Source organism: Balaenoptera acutorostrata, chromosome 14 (genome assembly GCF_949987535.1).
Source record: "Balaenoptera acutorostrata chromosome 14, mBalAcu1.1, whole genome shotgun sequence".
Taxonomy (NCBI): domain Eukaryota; kingdom Metazoa; phylum Chordata; class Mammalia; order Artiodactyla; family Balaenopteridae; genus Balaenoptera; species Balaenoptera acutorostrata.
Genome location: NC_080077.1, coordinates 51205720 through 51227239, shown reverse-complemented (window position 1 = coordinate 51227239; position 21520 = coordinate 51205720). Strand labels below are relative to the sequence as shown.

General features: G+C 38.9%; 1 protein-coding gene across 1 annotated transcript in view; it reads right to left on the bottom strand.

Moving 5' to 3' along the window:
- The window catches only part of AK9 (adenylate kinase 9), a 123221-nt gene that overhangs the window by 7127 nt on the left and 94574 nt on the right, over window positions 1-21520 (bottom strand). Inside the window, exons 28-34 of the mRNA XM_057527853.1 lie at window positions 18232-18300; window positions 11994-12197; window positions 11418-11636; window positions 8301-8514; window positions 6003-6204; window positions 2912-3058; window positions 2590-2810 (exon numbers count right to left, since the gene is read on the bottom strand). Of these exons, the coding sequence (XP_057383836.1) occupies window positions 2590-2810; window positions 2912-3058; window positions 6003-6204; window positions 8301-8514; window positions 11418-11636; window positions 11994-12197; window positions 18232-18300 (1276 nt within the window). The remainder of the gene's footprint in view (window positions 1-2589; window positions 2811-2911; window positions 3059-6002; window positions 6205-8300; window positions 8515-11417; window positions 11637-11993; window positions 12198-18231; window positions 18301-21520) is intronic.

Here is a 21520-nt window from a genome sequence, read left to right as displayed (position 1 = left end):
TCTTTCCCAGTAGGGCCCTCAGGTGAGATCTCAATCCTGGCCAACACCTTGACTGTAGCCTTGTGAGAGACCCTGAAGCAGAGGACCCAGTTAAGCTGTGCCTGGACTCCTGACCCACAGAAACCGTGAGTGACTCTGTGTGTGTGTGTTGTTTTAAGCTGCTAAGTTTCGGAATAATTCGTTACGAAGCAATAGACAAACTAATCCACTATTCCATCCACTGTTTATGATACAGATGAAAAGGCTAAGAAGCCCCATCCGTCCTTTCCTAAAAAGAATATTACACTACTATAATACTACATTGGTGTAATATTATTCTAAAGTATTATAACGCACAGTACTATGGTATAATAATAGTGTTGTTAAAGTATATAGTATTATATAGTGCTATAATATTATACCATATGGTACTATATAGTTTTACACTTGTATGTTGCTCTTTAGCTCAGATGTGCTGACCTCACCAATCCTGACAGGTTTAGTGACAGGGTAATTTAGACTCAAATCACTTTAAGTCCTAAAAGACACTCAAGTATCTCTTTCTCTGATTCTTGGGATAGTCTTGATGACATCTGGCAATGTCTATATATCCTTTTCTGGAATGTGGCAGAATGAGGAGGAATCTCTTTAGTTTTCTAGCCCTGACCTTGCTCCATCTCATTAGTGAGAATAAACTGGCCCCTTGACAGGGGGAGGGTTATTTGAATAACATACAAAGCAAGTGGAGAATATATAAAAAAATCAAAACTAAATTCAAACAATCAGGGATAGATTATCAGGTAGATGCTGAAGCAGGAAAGCAAGAGGGCAGCTTCAATTAGATTAAACTATTCAAGGCAGAGGCAAGTATATCTGGAATAATGTAGTGGATACTGTGGTGCCCCATCCGGATCCCTCTCTTCCGGGGTGATGCACCCATCCCCCAGCTGCTGGAAATACCTGTGCTAATGGATCACAGCCGCACTGGGAATTGCCCCTCTGTTACAGGTTGTACACCCTCCCGGAGTGACCTTTGGTCAATGACAAGCCAATGGGAGGATATAAAGCCTGGCCTCTCCCCTCAATTTGGGAAATTTTGAAGGTCCATTGTAGCTCCAGTGCTTCCCTCTAGCATCCAGGGAGGCTTGTGTTTCCACCATACTGCAGGTTAGTTTCTCCCTCTGCTCAGTTCTACTAGCCTAACTTCCCCACAGGTGTATCTCCTAATTAGAGTTGACATTAAAATACAGGATGCCCACTTAAGTTTGAATTTTAGATAAACAACAAACAGTTTTTAGTATAAATATGTCCCATACAACATTTGGGAAATAATTAGACTAAAAAATTATTTGTCATTTATCTGAAATTTAAATTTAACTGGGCGTCCTGTAGTTTTATTGGCTTAATCTGGCAACTCGACTCCTGAGATTACTTCCTGCACACAACCTTTCACCATGAGTCTGTTTTCAGGCAACCCAATGTGAGGCAGTAAAGGTGAAGCAGGGTAACAGAAAGATGAATGAGGCATAAGTTTTGCTTTCAAAGCCTGCTGTGGAATGTTTTACTAGTGTGATGCTATCCAAAACTTATTGGGAGTAGGTTTCTAAAACTCAATTCTCTCTTCCCTTGCACTCTTATCTTCATCCCTTGTAATCCTCGGGTGAAAACAAATTCCCAGTCTGCAGACAAACAGGAACCAGAGATGCTGGTGATGCCCAAATAATGAAGCAAATCAAGATTCAATGATGCCATCATTATCAGACTCCTCACTGCATTTTTCCTCGTACAAGATCCTCTGTGTCCTGTTGCTCCCTCATACCTCCTTATACCTTCTCCGTATTTGCCAAAGTTAAACAAAGTCATTAAACAGATGTCTGTGAAACCCCTCCAGACAAATTCTTTGGCATCATAACTCTTTTTAGAGATATGAGATATAGATATCTTTCCTTCTATTTTGTGTATTTTTGGAGAAAAATCAAGAAACTTCTAGGAATATATAATCAAACATTTTCTTTCATGCATTCCAAATACAGATTAAAAACATTCTATGTTAAAATTAATTTTTTAATAGAATCAACATTTAAATACTACTATAATTTCATAGTAAACAGTAAAAATAACTAATTCTAGATTCCTAAACAAAATTTTGCCAAGTGTCACTCCACAGACCCCTGCCCTCATATAACTACCATGCTTGAAACTAGCTTCTTACATGGCTTTCCAAACACCATAAACTCTTCTAGTGAGAGACCACGTATTTCTTTTAGGTGATAGGTTTACATGGACATTGAATAAATGATAGCTGCCCCATACATTCTCTAGTTGGCTTGCGAGCTATGTTAATTTATAATCCTCCCTGCCACTGAACTTAGAGCTAGTTAGTGCCTAGAGACTTAGCTGGAGAGCTAAGCTGATAGCTTGAGTAGAGGCAGTCATTTATTAGAACGAATATACATGCCCACATAATTGGAAAATACTATGTATTTAAAATACTGATTAAGGTCATGGGAACAAATGTTCAAACTGAATGAATTATGGTAACATGAGTTAGGCATGCATAGACTTCAAATTCACATCTTACTGTGTTTTCAGAGTTACACATTTTCTTACCTGCTTTTATTCTTCCCAGGTATATCTGCATGTGTTTATACACCATTTTAACCTTCTTAATGACTTCATTCCATACCCACCATTTGCTGTGAAAGCCATCAATCACATACCAGTTCTGATGTTGTTGTTGATAATATTGCCTAATCTCATCAATATTTTTGCGGTACTTTGAGTTCTTGACAGCTATAATTTGTGAGCTGTTATGCAATGGATAAGGCAAACTAATAGAGAAACAGAAGGAATGGAAAAAGCTGTTAAAAACCTGCTTTTTCTGGTTGATTAAAGTTTATTCCTTTATCATTGTTTTCATCACACACATTACCTTGGTTCCTTTTCTTTTTCCAGGAGCAATCTTTTGAAAATCTCTTTGGAAGGCACATCCAACTCAAAGATGACCATGGGGATGACTGACCTAGCTTCCAAGAGACTCACTTGATATTTAGATACAGGGTATCCATCAATGACAACACTAATAAGGAGAAACATGAAAATAAAAATTCCAGGTGTCTTTTCTCTCAGACCTTCCTTTCTGTCTTCCAGAAGCACTCTATCTTTAGGATTAGCCCCGTACTGTTCCTATGTAACTTGATTTATCTTGTCACCTTGCCCTCTTTGTCTATTTTTTTTGGCTGCGTGGCTTGAGGGATCTCAGTTCCCCGACCGGGGATTGAACCCGGGCCCCAGCAGTGAAAGCCCGGAATCCTAACCACTAGGCCATCAGGGAACTCCCTTTATCTCTATATTTTTAACCTCAGTCAGCCCAAGAGCCAGAAGGAGGGCTGCAAACATACAGACACAGCTCTGATTCATACACTTAGCATCATAGAGCTAGGTTTTAGCGGACTTTGAGAGATAATACACATAATACCTTGAACATTGTATTACTTAATTGGTGCTACCATTCTAGCATGAAACAGTGGAAAGAGTATAGGCTTCAGAGGCACACAGACTTAGATTTGAAACCTGGTCTGACCTCTCTGAGCCTCAGTTTTCAGTAAAAATAGTAAAATAATGATATTTAACCCTTAGAGTTATCTTAAAGATTGTAGATCAAGTATGTAAAGCAATTAGTAGTAGACTAATGGACATTCCTTATAACAGAATGGCCAGCAAGAGAAGAATTACCCAACCCTGATCTTAATGTTGTAGTTTTATAGCAAACAGATAGTGTAAAATTTTTGTACTGAAAGGTCAGTGGCAGTAAGACAAAGTGTCTTCTAAATCAAGTTTTTAAGAAGTACATTTAAATGTTATAAAATTAAAAAAAAAAAAGGTCCTGGCACAGTTAATAGTATTTTAGTAAGAGATTAAGCAAATACGGAAAACACTGTGTTCTAAGCTTGCTTTTGTAGTAAAATTCTGTGAGGAGGTTGGATGTGGAAGGGAAGATGGGGAGTTGGTGAGAGAGCCCTATGGTATCTGGGAGAGAATCATTTCATCAGCACCCATCAGGCCTCCGAGCAGAAATGATGGAGAATTTGTTAGTCCAACCCTCTAAGGTAATGAGTGTCACTAGCAAACTGAGAAGAGGACTAAAGGCTGTCTGCAAATTCCAAAGTCAGGAAACCGACTCTGAGGTGGCTGAGCTGGGCTTGCTGGCTGGCAGTCACCAGGAAGGACTGGTTAGTCCTCCCTCAGTGCTCTCCAGCTAAGTCTCTAGGCACTAACTAGTTCTAAGTTCCATGGCAGAGAGGATTATAAATTAACATAGCCCGCAAGCCAACTAGAGAATGTATTGAGCTGCCATTGTTGGTTTTTTTTTTTAAATTTATTTATTTTTGGCTGCTTTGGGTCTTCGTTGCTGCGCGTGGGCTTTCTCTAGTTGTGGCAAGTGGGGGCTACTCTTCGTTGCGGTGCACGGGCTTCTCATTGTGGTGGCTTCTCTTGTTGTGGAGCATGGGCTCTAAGCGAGCGGGCTTCAGTAGTTGTGGCCCTCGGGCTCAGTAGTTGTGGCTCAAGGGCTCTAGAGCACAGGCTCAGTAGTTGTGGCACACGGGCTTAGTTGCTGCGCGGCATGTGGGATCTTCCCGGACCAGGGCTTGAACCCGTGTCCCTTGCATTGGCAGGTGGATTCTTAACCACTGCGCCACCAGGGAAGCCTGCCATTGTTGGTTTTTTTTTTTTTAATATCTTTATTTATTTATTTATTTATTTATTTATTTATTTATTTATGACTGTATTGGGTCTTCGTTTCTGTGCGAGGGCTTTCTCTAGTTGTGGCAAGTGGGGACCACTCTTCATCGCGGTGCGCGGGCCTCTCACCATCGCGGCCTCTCTTGTTGCGGAGCACAGGCTCCAGACGCGCAGGCTCAGTAATTGTGGCTCACGGGCCCAGTTGCTCCGTGGCATGTGGGATCTTCCCAGACCAGGGCTCGAACCCGTGTGCCCTGCATTGGCAGGCAGACTCTCAACCACTGCGCCACCAGGGAAGCCCCCCATTGTTGGTTTTTAATGGAGAGTAGCTCAACTCCTTTGTCCTGTGAAGGATCACTTGAGAGGCCCTCAGGATCAGGGAAATTCAGGGTGACTGGGCAGTCACTGTCCTGGTATTAAGGTGAAATAAAACCTTTGTGACTTAACCGATGTTGCCCTCACTAAGGTCCCTCCTATGCAAAGCTGAATGCCAGGAAGGAGGTAACACAATTTGCTTAAGTCCCAGGGCCTTCTCTGGGGAAAAAAACTTGACACTCCAGAATCTGCTCCCCGATAACTGAAATTAGAACTGTCAAGGACTTGATTAAGGACCATTGGTAGGGAAGGGCCAGGAGGCTCCTAATAGAAAACAGCCTTGAGTAAATCAGCAAGATTTTAAGTCAATGACCTGGGCTCAAGAGCAGGGCCTTAGGTTTTATCGGCTTTTACTACTGGCTGGGACCACTGGCTGTGCCAGGAAAGCCGTGGTGGAGCGGAGGAGTGTAAACTGAAGACCATTCAAGCACAGGGCTCTCCTGTCCAAATGCAGCATCAAGGGAGGGGCGCTGCTTCCTGTGCAGAGAGCTGGGCCAGGGAGAGACCATCTCCACGGGACCAGTACCACCTGGGGGGACAGGGGAGGGCCACGCCTCCATCACCCCATGGGGCAGCGAGGAGTTCTGCTGGGCTGTGGAAGTCGCACAGGCCTCCCTTACGGATTGGGTAAACCTGGAGACTCCTGGACAGCTCAGGGGCTGCTGCAGGGAGGGAAGTGGCCTGTTGGCTCTTCTGGCATGTTGAGTGTTCAAGCCGAGTTTTAGCTTGACAGAAAATTAAAACATGTAACCATATAGGTGCCCAGAGTTTGAAAAGCACATCACACACACTTTACAAGAGCTTTAAACCCTGTTTACGATTAAGTGTTTTACATTCCAGTGAGTAATTTCTTCAAAGATGTAACTCCATCCCACTCCCTCTCCACCTCCATGGCCCCCACTTACCCTGCAGTATTACATGTACTTCCCATCAGAGATAATTCTAAGGCCTGAACAGCCAGTTCATCAGGTGCTGTCATTCCTTTATGAAGATGCCAATTTAGCATAAGTGCCAGCTCTGTGTCTGGTTGGTGGTTTAATACATAACGCAGAGCATCTCCTATTGACAAACGCTTTAAGCCATAGTCACTTGAAATTTTTTTGGCAACTGAAAAACATTAAAACTTTAAACTTATTCCGTTTCACAAATTCATCAGTTAATCTTAGTTTCAGACTCTGGTTAATTGACATCAACAACAAGCTAATCTTCACATTCCTCAAAGTAATTTCAAAAATTAAAATTGCTACATCTTTGTGAATTAATACTGTTCAAAGGTCGATCATTATTAGCACTTCAGGTATGTGGCTGATGGGTCTGGTTAATGAGCCAACTCTGTGAGGTTTTTCTATAACTAAACCATTTAAGTGTTTTTTTTCCTTCTGCATGAGGTAGCAAAATTTTTCAGAGCTTTATAAGGCATCCTATGTGTACTATTAATATTTGGTATTATGTCCAAAATAACAATTCAATGCTCCTTGTGTCACTGGATTAAACCATTTCCCTATCTATCCATTTATGGACTCCAGGCTGCAATCAGGATAGCTTACCCTATACAGTTAGGTGGCAGTTAATCCTTAGGAAGTAATTTTTAAAAATTATAATGGCATATCTGACATTTTAATAGTAATTTACAGTTTATGAGGTAATATTTCTTCTGTGACTTTTTTTGATATTTTCAACTATTCCATCAAGTGCGTAGAGTGGGTATTGAAGTTCCAATTTTATAGATGAGAGAACTGCACCCCACTGAAATAGAATAATTTGTCCAAGGGCACATAGATGTTGCCATTTGTTGAAAGAGGACTCAGGCTTGGCCTCTGCTTCTGCTAAGTGAGACCACAGATAATAGCTTCCAGTTACTGTTAAATGTGGGTGTGCTCTGACAGGGTCTACAGACCCTGCTTCATCACGGTCTGGAGACAGCAGTGTGTACAGGACACTGAGACTCATCTGGTCCCACAGGGAATACAGGTTAACTGGCCACAATTAGGGCCACATGGGAGGGACTCCCCTGTGAGGGCCGCAGAAGGCTTCATCTCAGCTTTGCCACAAACGCGAGAGTCACACCTATTATTCATAAGCTATGAAAACAATTAAGCGTTTACAATTTGACGTTTTGTTTAAAGATTAACCTCTATTTCAACAAAAATCGAGGAATCGGATTGTCTAATCTACATTTTACTTTTTGCTGTGGTTGTAGGATCTTGAATGTCAATGTACAGCTTTCTTTGGGAAATATCATTATCTTTGGGAACTTTTAGAACACAACTATTAAAGACTCTTCATCATGTTAAGACGTTTAAACGGGGAAAACACACTTTTCATCTGAAGAGCTAAAATACAAAACTCCCTTTTATTATTTCTGGTGAAAATTAATCTTTGACCTCATCTCTCCCCTTCATTCTCTATGCCGTCAGTCATTAAGTCCTGTCATTTCCCTTTTAAATATCTCTGGTATCTGCCCTTTCCCATTTTATTATCATCGCGACCAACCACTGTTCATGTGGTTATCATGTCACATGTCATCTTGAAATACCACACTCACCTATTGCTGGACTATTTGCCTTAAAAAAAAAAGTCTCAAGATATAAAAAATTCAAACATTATAGTTTACCAAATGCCTTTTTCAGTAATGATTAAGATAATGGATTTTCACTCTTTAACTTATTAATACAGTAGATTATATTTATAAAATTTTAAATATAATTTTTATGCTAATAAAATCTTAATATAACTGTTATTTGACTATATTTATAAATAATATTCATTTGTAGTTTCTTTTTTTGTATTATCTTTGTTAGGTTTTGATATCAGGGTCATGCTAATTTAAAAATGAATTTATATTTTTTATACATTTTTAATTGTATGGACTATATTCTTTACTTTAAAAAAAACTGAAAATAAATTGGTCAGTTTACTTTCTTTTCCCTTGCTCTGCAAAAGCTTATAAAAACACAGGAAGTATCTCTTGAATTTTTAATTCTTTGAAAGTTTGACATAATTTTCCTCCAAAACCATTTGATTCTGGGCTGTTTTGGAGTGGGGCTATATTTTTGAATGCCTTCTCCTCAATGGTTATTGGCCTATTTAGGTGTTCTGTCTCTTTTTGAGTCAGTTTTGATAGTTAGCTTCCTGGAAAAGTGGTCCTGGTCTTCAGGAGATTCTTTTATGCTTAAGGATAGTAAAGGCAAACACACCCTTACCTGTAGTTTTCCCAGATTTTGGAGGCCCCAGAAGTGCAATCCTAATGGGCATAGTAGGCTTAGGTTTGGGTTGGCGGATATATTTGATTGGGTTCTTCATAAATTTTTCTTTAGTTTCCTTACTAGATAAAAAATAAATATACTGACGATGGATTACAGGATGAAGTAGATTCTCTGAATTTTCAACTGGCTTGATTGTCTCTCCTTCACTTAGCTGCAATATATGCACAACTGAATTAATAAGTTAGCTTTATTTTAAACAGCATTTTCCCCAAATACACTTGAAAAAACAAATTTGTAAAATCTTTCTTATAGAACAAGAAAACTAATTATAATCAAATACTGATATTAAAAAACTGTAAAAAGAATGAATTATTTTATACTCATATGGAATAAATGTAGTTTTTCTTAAATGTTTCAGTTTCTGACAATTATAGTTATTCTGCTTCCTTTATAATGTGTTTAGCATATACTGAATGTTTCTGCCAAGGAGTGTAAAGGTGTTTGGATATATTCATGGGCCAATTTATCTTCACAGACAGGTCCATTCCTAAGGTGGCGTAATGTACGCAAATGTGTCCTCCCAAAATGATGGTTTGAAGCCCTAACCCTCAAAGTTACTGTATTTGGAGACAGGGCCTTTAAGGATGTAACTAAGGTTAAATGAGGTTATAAGAATGGGGCTCTAATCTGAGGACTGGTGTCCTTATAAGAAGAGAAAAGAGACACCAGGAGTGCATGAGCACAGAGGAAAAGCACTGAGGACACAGTGAGAAGTGGCCATCTACAAGCCAGGAAGAGAGGCCTCACCAGAAAAACCATCCCTGCTGGCACCTTAATCTTGGACTTCCAGCCTCCAGAACAGTGAGAAAATACATTTCTGCTGTTTAAGCTAACCAGTCTGTGGTATTCCATTATGGCAGCATGAGTAGACTAATACAGGTGGGGTCCTGGGTTATATATGGGAGTGTACTGGTAGGACAAATCCCACTAGCTTCTCTTCTACATTTTTATACAGACGAAATCCCACTCACACAAACATCAAGAGCAGCCACAAAAGGGAAGAGTACACCTAAAAGGCAGCCTAAGGTGTCGGTATGGAATGGAGACAGAGGACTGGTCCCACATCTTTGCATTGGTGATGATGACGACTGGGTAATTAAATGGATATCTTTTTTATACCATCAGATGGCCAAGCATCAGTCATCCCTGGACTTGACAGAGTAGGTGGGAAACAGTCTGGTAATATTGCTCCTCCCCCAGAACTACACCAGGATAGTTGTCACAGGTCAGTGGTGTTGTCAGCATCATCATTCTTGGGCTGAAGTGACGTTCATGGCCGGGAGTAAATGTTAGGGATAAGAAGAAACTCAGGGATGGGGTGGGAATGTCTGCTCTATTTCTTATACTTGGTAATAAAAGAAAAGCTGAATGTTTAATGATTCCATTTCAGATTCACAAATTAAGTGTGAATTCTTACAATAGTTTCTGCTATTGCCCAAAATATCTAGCATGTATCTTTCTTCTCCATAGGTCAGAATACCCAAGGTGTCATCAAATCAGAAACATCAAGTGGTCAGGTACCCAGAAAGAGTCCCAACAGCCCTGAAAAAATGATGTATATGCTTAAACCCTTCCTATGACCATGCACTGATTTCTCCACAAGGCATCTTTATACAATCCTAATTATGTTTGGACATGGGTCCTTAAATAGGGTTCTGACTTTGACTGCTTCTTCCCCTCTCTTGCCCATCTCAAAGAGAAGGTTAGGGTGTAACTATTTTTCAAAAGCTTTCTAGGTGATCCTAACACGTGCTTAACTTTATCTGATTCTCTATGGAGGGAACTGTCATAATGTTTCTATATTTCAGCATGATATTTGAAAAGGTTTCTCTTGACATCCTTATAGTTAAGGTAAAGAAGATATCACAATTAAGTAGAATTGAAACTGATTGTATCAACATCAACCAAGAAGGAGGTTTCAAGTAATATGCACATGGCTCCATTTTGGATCCCTTCCTCCAAAATACTTTTTATCAGTGACCAATACACGTTAATAACAACAACAACTTATATTAATTGAGCATTCACAAAAAAACAAGCACTGTTGCAAGCACTTTACAATAATTAACTGATTTAGTAATTGTAACAATATCATGAGGTAGGGACTATTCTTACTGCCATTGTGCAAATGGGAATGGCTCAGAGTGGTGAAGTAATTTGTTCAAGGTCACTCAGCTAGTAAGTGGTGGTTTTGAACTCAGGCAGTCTGGCTCGAGAGGCCATGGTCTTCTCCACTGTGCTACTTCACTGATGGAAATAAGAAGGTACACTGGTCGAGAGGGCAGGTCACCTTTACGTGACATTCTTTTATTGTCTTTATAGCACTTAATACAACCTGACAAGAACCTATTTGTTTACTTATTTATTGCCTATCCTCCCTCTCCAACCCAACTAGAATATAAGGCCCATGACAAAGGAACCTTGTCTGTTTTATTCACTGCTCTATTCTCAGGGACTGACACAGTGGCTGGCATGTTCTTGATTAAGATTTGTTGAAAACCATCCCATATTTGAAGTTACTGAATTCCAGTTACGTTAAATGTTTGTCCACACTGCATAAAAATACGGTGCTTAGAAATAAGTTTGTGACGAACATTAAAGGCACATTTTGTATGGTATCTCACACTTTCCAGAGAACTTTATATTCTTGCATTTGATCACATTGGCCTGATGGCAGTATCCTCCCATCTTAAAGGTGAGGAAACAGAATCAAAGAGTTTAAAGGACTTGCCTAAAATTAGATAGCAAATTGTGTCAGAGCTCAGCTCGCTAGATGTCTAGTTTGAAAATATTTCTACTACCATCTTCTGCTACAGAGTTAAAACCAAGTTGGAACTGGATGATTGCTACAGAAATAGACGAAAGAAATAAACCTTTCAACTACTTTCCTACTTCAGAAAGGCGAAACAACCACACATATTTTTATAGCTAGTTAAGAATACTATACAATGCTTACAATTTTTTGAACTTATCCACTGTCTTCTTAGACATACTTAAAAAAAAAAAAGAAATAAGAGAAAGAACATGGCTTTCAGATACATTTGCTGACATTACCTTTACAGGGTCCCAGTAGCCAAATGAGCTTATATACTTGTAGGTAAAGCTGAGCATTTTCTGGGCAAGGCGGGATGATATTGGATAACATTTCTCAAAAATGCTTGCACGATTCTCCACCAGCGGTTTCAGTTTCATATTCAATATGTATTGTACAATGTGGGTTTTCCGAGCTCCATTAATGAGAATTACTGGTATCAAAAACTTCTCAAATTCTTCCTAATGAAAAAAATCATAAAACCAAATATTTTTAGTGGGAAGGAGGCTGGCAGTATTTAGTTACAGCACATGGATGTTGCTAGTAACTGATTACTTCAGTCTAGAGAACAAATATTTTTCAGCTTCCAAGTAACTGCATGTTGGCAGCTAAAACTTTGACCCTATGTGGCTTCCATGTTGCTCTTGATTTATTAACTAGTTTTTATAATTGTAAATGGTGCTGATGAAAGGGAACTAACCCCTAAAAATATACATTTCTTTTGAAATGTTAAAAAGAAACCAAGGCATAAACCAAATCGCTTTTGTTTCATTCTCAAACGTTATTTTTTGAATTATGAAAAATGAAAAAGTAATAACCTGTATTATTTGTAAATTATTCATATCTGCTTCAAATTTTTCTCCCAGTTCACCTCTCAGGCGTTTGAGCGCATCAATTTCCTGCTCTTCATCTTCCTCACTCATCACTTCCTCGTCTTTTGGAAATTCATCAAGGATGTTGTCAATATCATCTTCCTCATCTTCAGGTTCTTCCTCGCTCATGTCTTCATCTTTTCTAACAGTCTAAGGAAGAAAATATTCCCTTTTACTATACATAAAATATGGAACAAATGACACTGCTAACTAATCATCTGGGATATTTTGGAATAAGTGGATATTGGTTAGTATGGCATGCAACGTTCATCAACTGATATAGTAAAATTTCAAATATCTGGCACCCAAGAAATTTAATACCTTCAAGACTCTAACACCACAGTGATCCCATAAATAAATACCTAGACAAGATATTAACTGCTAATATTTAATGCTATAGTTGTCAGAACATTATATGTTTTTCATGGTCTTCAGTAACAATATTTAATGCAACTCAAAGAGTATATAAAACACTCCCTAGCTGTGTTAGCTTGGACAAAACCAGTTTCCTCATCTGTAAAATAGGAATAAGGAACGTACCTCCCTCACATGGTTGTTGGCAGTGCTAAAATAAGTTAATACATGCAAAGCCCTCAGAAAACTGTCTGGTACATGGTAAGCATGCAAATGATAGCTGTTATTCCTATTATTATGCTGTTATAGTTATTATTGTCATTTTGTATAAAGCACTGTTCTAATAGAATAGTACACGCCCCTGAGGAGGCTGCAGCTTATCTGAGGAAACCAGAATAACACATAAATGATTATTGAAGACCACGACAGGATCCTGATACTAAGTGGTGTTGTATAGGCTCGAAGTGCTACAGTTCAGTTTGCGTAACACTGGACCCTGTCCTACTGATCCTCCTGCACTGCCTCTATGCATGTGGCCCTGAAGTATCCCTTGTCCCAGATGGAGCACTGCCTTCCAGTCGGAAACCTGGGACTTATCTTGACTCCTCGCTCTCCATTATTGCACATCCAGTTTCTAAGAACAGGAATCCTAAGTAATACTTAAGACCCTCTCCTCCTTTCTAGTCCTGCTCTACTGTTTGCCCTGTCATTACCTCTTGCCTGCACACTTCTGATTAGCTCGTTATTTCCTGATCTTTCTAACTGATTAGACCCTGGTTCCTTTAAAGGCGCCTGGAGCTGGGATTTGGACTTGCAGGTGCCGGGAGGAAGATGAGAGGACAAAGGGCCCTTCCCTGTTCTGTGCCCAGGCTCCTCTTTCCCCCGAAGGACTTTGGCATTGGAACTATGTTTCTCAGTTCTTATTCTTTTTTATTTGAATTTTGAAGCCATTTGGTTCTCTTACTACTTTTTCCTTTTTCTTATATTTTGACAATTTTTTAGTTTGAGATTTGATTTGCTAACGATCATTGGAGGTATGGTGGGATGAGTCCACACTACGAGCTGCAGACATTTAGTTTCAGATGAACTTTTGCTCACCTCTCCAGCTCTATTTAATAGCTCTTCCAACTTGTTTGTTAATTTGAAAAATTAAACTATATAAGTTTAACAAGAAACTTTCAATTAATTTAAATGCTATATTGTAGTTTCCATGAACTTTTTTTTGCTCTCTGGTTTTTCATACCATCCTGTTTTTGTTTTATGGATACAAGTTCTTGAATTATTTAAGGCAAATTGGATTTTTTAAAATGTTTAATATATTTCCTGTATTGTCTATTTGTTTTATTTATTTTTATTTTTTTAAATTTTTATTTATTATTTATTTATTATGTTTATTTTTGGCTGTGTTGGGTCTTCGTTTCTGTGTGAGGGCTTTCTCCAGTTGCGGCGAGTGGGGGCCACTCTTCATCGCGGTGCGCGGGCCTCTCACTATCACGGCCTCTCTTGTTGCAGAGCAGAGGCTCCAGACGCTCAGGCTCAGTAGTTGTGGCTCACGGGCCCAGTTGCTCCGCGGCATGTGGGATCTTCCCAGACCAGGGCTCGAACCCGTGTCCCCTGCATTGGCAGGCAGATTCTCAACCACTGCGCCACCAGGGAAGCCCTGTCTATTTGTTTTAGAGTCAATTATTCTGTTTGTTCATCTTGGTTCTTCTTTGTATTGATAATTTCAAATATATGGCTATCCTTGGTTGTCCATTCATTTTTACGAATGAAGGACTAAACTGATTAATTCAGAGCAACTGTAAGCTCTGGGTTTGTGAGCAGGACAGGTTGTATCATGCTTCCATTTAAGATGTGAGGATGAGAAGAGGCAGGCAGCCTGGATCTTGTCCCAGATGATGAAGAGCACCAACCAACATTCTGTGGCACCTAGCATTTTCTAGACAGATTATTTAATTACTTTAGAAATTATTTACTTTTTTCTTCGTGGGGACAAATGTCACTGTTACATGAGGAGCTGGTGGGATCAACCTTAAATAATTTTTCTGCAATTTACCCTCTTGGACTTTCTAGATAATCAAATTATATGCAAATATTAAATTTTGTTCTTATTTTTCAATATGTATGCTGTTTCTTTTTCTGATCACGTTGCTGTGGCTAGTTCTTTTAAATTTTTTAAAAGGTTAATAGCCTAAAAATCTTCATAGGAGACCCACAGGTTAATTCTTTTTAGGGAAAAAGGTTTTATTTTTCTGTAAATGGCATTTTGGTCCTCTGGAACAGCGCTGCTTTGTTCCTTATGTCTAGTATCTTTCAGTCCTTATGTTAGGAGATACATGTTCTAAAATTCATGGTCTCAGAGATCTGCCTCCAGTATGAAGGAATAAGTTCATTTAGCCTCTAGCAGATTAATAACCATAAGCCATGGACAACACACACACAAATACACACATTTTTTTCTCTCTCTCTTGCTCCAGAGGGCTTCTGAAGAGTGAACAAAGGCAGATTTTGTAGAGTAGTCAAAATTTGGAGGGAGGGATTGGCTTAGGGTCAGTTCTCTTTGTGCATTTGCTTGGAGGGCAGCCTCCATTAGAGTGGTGGTGGCAGAGGGGGACTAAAACTCTGATAGAAAGCTCTGTCTTTTGTCACCTACAAATTGGCACTTGCCCTCTACCTCTACAAGGATTAAATTATGAGCTGCTGCAGCTGCTGACCTTCAACAGCCCCGGAAAGAAGTTCAGGATGGATCAGAAATGAGGTACTCTGTGCTCTAGAAAAAACTGGCAGAACAGGTCTTCAGATAGTTAGATATTTTCAGGAGATGATTTTATGAGCCCAATTCTTGCATCTCCTCATATCTAGAAAAGTGATAAAATCCTTCACGGCTATTCCTGGCATTCTCCTGCATGTGGGTACGCTACACTTGGTAAAAGGGACCCAGGCACCGGAGAAAGAGCTACTGTACAGGATGAGGCCAAAGATTCTGGAGCTAGGGGTAAGAGTAGAAGCAAGGCCTCCAAGGAATCGGGAGATATGCATTGTAAATCTGTATGAAGCCACTGGTTTATAGAATATTCTTCAGTCACATTTGGAGACTAAAATTCCACATGATGGCGACATTTTCCTATAAAATTAATGGAAGTAGTCACCTTGAGACTTTGAAGTGATTTCTAATGTTAAAAGTGTTTTATTTGTTGCTAAAAAGTCAGACAGTAAAGGCAATAATGTTAAGGCTGAGAAGACAAACCTGGGAAGGGCTTTATCTGCATATGGTTCCCTAACTGCTTGGGAAAAAGGTGAGTCAAGAAGCTGCATATTTCTGTACAGAGAGGCAAATGATGAGAAGACCCCTGGTTCTATGCATGAAAGCAAGCTCCAAGGTCTATGTGGAGTCAGGATGGATTCAACTCAGGTTGTCACATTAACTGATTATAACAATTGCACTAAGTGATACTTGAGATGCTGCACTGTGTTTAGTCTTTCCTTGTCTGAGGCAGTAGCAGTACATATAAAATTCCCATCAAAAAAGTTAAAAAAAATACACAGTTTTAATCTCAGAAAATCTCATTAAAAATCTCAGGAACTCTCATAAAAAATCTCAGGAATTGTCTTCCAAAAGTCAGTTTGTATAAATTAACTGTGGGAGATACATAGCCAATTTTTATAAAAGATTAAGTCTCAGAAGAGCTAACTTACAAAATCTTACTTTGTTTATAAGATAGAATATTTCATCTGAGTTGCTTGGCTGTAGCACTTGGGTCAGCTAGGTCAACTGGGGACTAGCTCCTCTCTAAACAAAACAAAATCCATGATCTTCAAGGTTTATCTTTTCAAAAAATCAGCAGATGGAAAAGAGGAGCTGCATTGAACATCCTGCACAGTATGTGACTCTGAGAGTCTACAGGCTCTGCCCCATTCCGTTCTTTATCTCAAGGTAATCTATATTTTAGCTACAGCACAACTTCACAGGCTCTCTATCTAGACCTTATTCCCAAGCTCCCAGCCTATCTCCCTGTAGCATGAGCTGAAGTGTGAAAAGCACAAATGAAAATCCACAAGAAGCATAGTTTAATGTAGTATTATTATATTTTGTATTAGATTATTTAAACATCTTATTTAAACATCTTGGTTTTCTTTCTTCTAAAAATGTTCATTTTTCTGATTATAAAAGTAATAAAAGTTCATTGTAAACAGTTATAGAATACCAAAAAGTGTAAAGAAAATAAAAATGATATATAATCTCCAAACTTATACATAAACTCTATATTTCCATCAAGACTTCTATGCATCTTTTTGATGCTCAACATCACTAATTATTAGAGAAATGCAAATCAAAACTACAATGAGGTATCACTTCACACGGGTCAGAATGGCCATTTTCAAAAAGTCTACGAACAATAAATACTGGAGAGTGTGTGGAGAAAAGGGAACCCTCCTACACTGTTGGTGGGAGTGTAAATTGATTCAACCACTATGGAGGACAGTATGGCGTTTCATTAAAAACACTAAAAATAGAGCTACCTTATAATCCAGCAATCCCACTCCAGGGCATATTTCTGGAGAAAAGATACATGAAAAGATACATGCACCCCAATGTTCACTGCAGCACTATTTACAATAGCCAAGACATGAAAGCAACCTAAATGTCCATCAACAGATGAATGGATAAAGAAGATGTGATACATATATATTAAATAGAATATTACTCAGCCATAAAAAGGAATGAAATTGAGTTATCTGTAGTGAGGTGGATGGACCTAGAGTCTCTCATACAGAGTGAAGTAAGTCAGAAAGAGAAAAACAAATACTGTATGCTAACACATATATATGGAATCTTTAAAAAAAAAAAAGGTTCTGAAGAACCTAGGGGCAGGAGAGGAATAAAGATGCACACGTAGAGAATGGACCTGAGGACACGGGGAGGGGGAAGGGTAAGCTGGGACAAAGTGAGAGAGTGGCACTGACATATATACACTACCAAATGTAAAATAGATAGCTAGTGGGAAGCAGCCGCATAGCACAGGGAGATCAGCTCGGTGCTTTGTGACCACCTAGAGGGGTGGGATAGGGAGGGTGGGAGGGAGATGCAAGAGGGATGGGATATGGGGATATATGTATACGTATAGCTGATTCACTTTGTTATACAGCAGCAACTAACACAACAACGTAAAGCAATTGTACTCCAATAAAGACGTTTAAAAAAAAAAAGGAAAAAAGAATAGCAGAAAAACAAAAACAACAAAAAACAAAACAAAACAGAAAAGGAACGAAATTGGGTCATTTGTAGAGACGTGGATGGACCTAGAGATTATCATACTAAGTGAAGTAAATCAGGCAGCGAAAGACAAGTATCATATGATATCACTTATATGTGGAATCTAACAAAAAATACAAATGAACTTCTTTACAAAACAGACACAGACTCACAGATTTAGAAAACAAACTTATGGTTACCAAAGGAGAAAGGTGCAGGGGAGGGATAAATTAGGAGGTTGGGATTAACAGATATACACTGCTATACATAAAATAGATAATCAACAAGGACCTACTGTATAGCACAGGGAACTCTACTCAATACTCTGCAATAACCTATATGGGAAAAGAATCTGAAAAAGAATAGATATATGTATATGTATAACAATCACTTTGCTGTACACCTGAAACTAATATAACATTGTAAATCAACTATACTCCAACGTAAAATAAAAATTAAAAAAAGACTTCTATGCATCTTTTTATTTTACATTGCTGAGATTTTATATATGTATAAAATATATATGTTTTAAATATGTGTCCTTTTTTTTTGAAATAAGCAATTTTATTTACTTACCTCCCCTCCTTTCCTTTTTTGCTCTCTCTCTATTATAAGTTCAGCCCTTCTTTTAGAAATCATGTCATCCTGTTAAAGAAAGAGACATTAAAAAATATTAATGGATAATAATAAAATTACTTTTTAAAAAAAATTTATTTATCTAGTTTTGGCTGTGTTGGGTCTTCGTTGCTGCATGCAGGCTTTCTCTAGTTGAGGTGAGCTACTCTTTGTTGCAGTGCACGGGCTTCTCATTGCGGTGGCTTCTCTTGTTGCGGAACATGAGCTCTAGGTGCACCGGCTCAGTAGTTGTGGCGCACGGGCTTAGTTGCTCTGTCGCATGTGGGATCTTCCCGGACCAGGGCTCAAACCCGTGTCCCCTGCATTGGCAGGCGGATTCCCAACCACTGCGCCACCAGGGAAGCCCTAAAATTACTTTCTATATATTAATTTTTTTTCCCAAAGGGGAATAATATTTGGGCAGAAGGATACTTTCCAGAAAAGCATGTGATAGTGGTAATTATGTCACTTACATCTTTGGACCTCTGGACCTCTTGATCAGCTACTTCCCTCCAGAGGGATAAATGGTACTTGGGATCAGTCACTTTTTCTATAAACTTTAGAATTCCTTTTCAAAATGTATTACTTATTTGTTTCCTTTGGTGGAGAGGTGGATTTTGTACATGGAGAAACAGGGAAATACTTGGAGGCTGTTTGTTGAAAATGTTTGATAATCTTTCATCATATTATTAAGATGTAATTGCCTAAAGAATCCATGTGAGAAAAGCACATGTACTTTGGATGCATTCACACATATGGTGTATAGGTAGTCCTCCAGTCTTTCTAGGGGTCTCTAAATCTAATGCAATGAATGGGTCCTTTTATATGACCTTAAGGTTTGCATGAAAACTAACCAGCACCCCTTGGGTTTGGGGGCTCATTGGCTCAGGACTCTTGAAACTGGAGTCCCCTAAAATACTGGGAGATCAGAGAAGTGCCTTAAAGACATGCCCTGGGGGTTCCGGTCTAGGCCAGCAGGACTGTGCTCCTTTTATCTGACAATTACTGAGTATACATTTCAGATAATTTATGTTTTGTTGACATTCAAGAAATATTTGTAGATAGAATTCTAAAACTGAATGGAATCAAACTAATATAGTTCATGAGCCCCAGAGAGATTCTGTAGCTTTTCAGAGGGTAAGAGTTATAAAAACTCTTATTATTTCCTTTTTTAAAACCAGAGTTTTACCATAGGTGCTTTAACTGTAGAGTTATGAAAATACAGTCTCCTTTGTGTTTTCATAACATATAAGGAAACCACTGTATATACCAAAAAGAAATGCAAAGTATGTATAATAAAGCAATAAAGCACACACATATTATGAGTCTGTTTTTCCTCTGATCCTTTCACTCAAATAAGTAGTGGTCAGTGAAGTTTAACTAATTATTGCATGTCTGCCAGATGCCATCACTGTTCTGAGCACTGCACATGTATATTCTTTCATTTTCTGCTCAAAATATACTGCAAGGCGGACAGCGTTATCCCACTTTATAGATGAGTTAATAAAGTCAGAAGGTTTAATTCACATAGTATAACACAGCTAGTGTGAGGATGGTGTAAGAAACTCCCAGATAAGGGTATGAAAAAGCACATTGTATGATGGAGCTGTAAGGATGGTTTGTATTTGTTCCAACTGAGAAATAAAGTTAGAAAGAGGGTTTGGAACAGGATTGGGAGGGCTTTAAATGCCAGACTGAGGAGTTCAGATCTTAACAGAGTGACTTGACCAAAACAGAGTTTTAGGAAGATCAGGTGGCCCGAAGGATGGCCTGGAGGGCCCAGATATGAAGTCTGGTAGGACAATTAGGAGGTCATCGTAGGAGTGCTGGGTGTGAGTTGAAAAGAATCTGAACCAGGGCGGAGTTGTGGGTATGAGAAGAAAGGAGCAAATCTGCTCTTTCCTGTTCCATATCCCTAAAATCCTCAGGGCATGTGATGTCTAGGATGGGGCTTGATTGCTTTAGAGCTGCTCTGCCCAGTATGGAAGCTACAAGTCACTTGCAGCTCTATTAAAATTAAATAAAATTAAACATTTGATTTCTCAGCCTCACCAACTAAATACATTTCAACTGCTTAATAGCCACATGTGTGGCTAGTGGCTGCTGTATTGGACAGTGAAGATACAGAACATTTCCATCAGCACAGAGAGTTCTCTGAGAACACTGGTCTAGAGGTGCCAGATCCCACAAGGAGGTAACATGCAACTGTGCTTTGGTATGCCCTCTTCTTTCTTTTCCATTCTCATGTTTATAGAGCCTCTTGCCTGGCAGACACTTTGGCCCATTTTCTTCAGAGATCAGCAGCAGAAAAGGGAAGGATGTCATGCAGAATGGTGTGAAGCTTGGTGTCTTGCCACACCTCTCTCCTGACTTCCACAGTTCTTGGATGGCTGAGAGATTGGCTTTGATCTTGCGTGGGACAGGGATGGCCTGGGACATGTAATCTTAGTGTGGTGGAGCAAAGGGATGGATGGCAATGTCCTTAGAGGGATTTCCTCTGGCAAGATGAAAAGATGAAAAGAACTTGACAACTGTGTCTGAGCAGTGACAGAGGAACTTCATGGTTTTAACACTTTGTGTATAATTTAATAAGTATCGAGTTGTGATAATGTATTCAGTAATTTAAGTCACAGTACCTCAAAACTGGAATTAACTGATTAGCTCTCTGACACTAAAGAGAGCTTTCTTCCATACTCTCCCTGCCAAATGTCCACTCAGTCTATGCTTATCTATTGCCAAGTAGCTCACTGCCTTCAGTCTTTGTTCTTTTTGGAAAGTCTTACTAATAATGAAATACATCTCCCTGTACCTTCCTCCTACCAATGGTGCTTCTTTCCCCTGTGGCCACATGGAACAATGACATACTCTCTTCAGTATCAAAGACCGTCACATAATTTAACACTGTTCTCATGTCCCATCTTGGTCTTCCTAGTTCCAGATTTGAAAGCCCTATTCTTTCTACTCAATCCAGATCTATAAATGTGTCCTTTCAAGACATGTCATACATATGGAATGAATCATAGAGTATGTACTATTTTCTTTGCCTGGCTTCATTTACTCAGTATAATGATTTTGGTAGTCATCCATATTGTAGGGGGTATCAATAGTTCATTCATTAAAAATACTGAATACTACTCCATTATATGAATATACTATTTGTTTATTTATTATTTTTCCAACTTTATAAAATTGTAAGATATTTAAAGTATATGTTGTGAAGATTTGATATGTATACATTGTGAAAGGACTC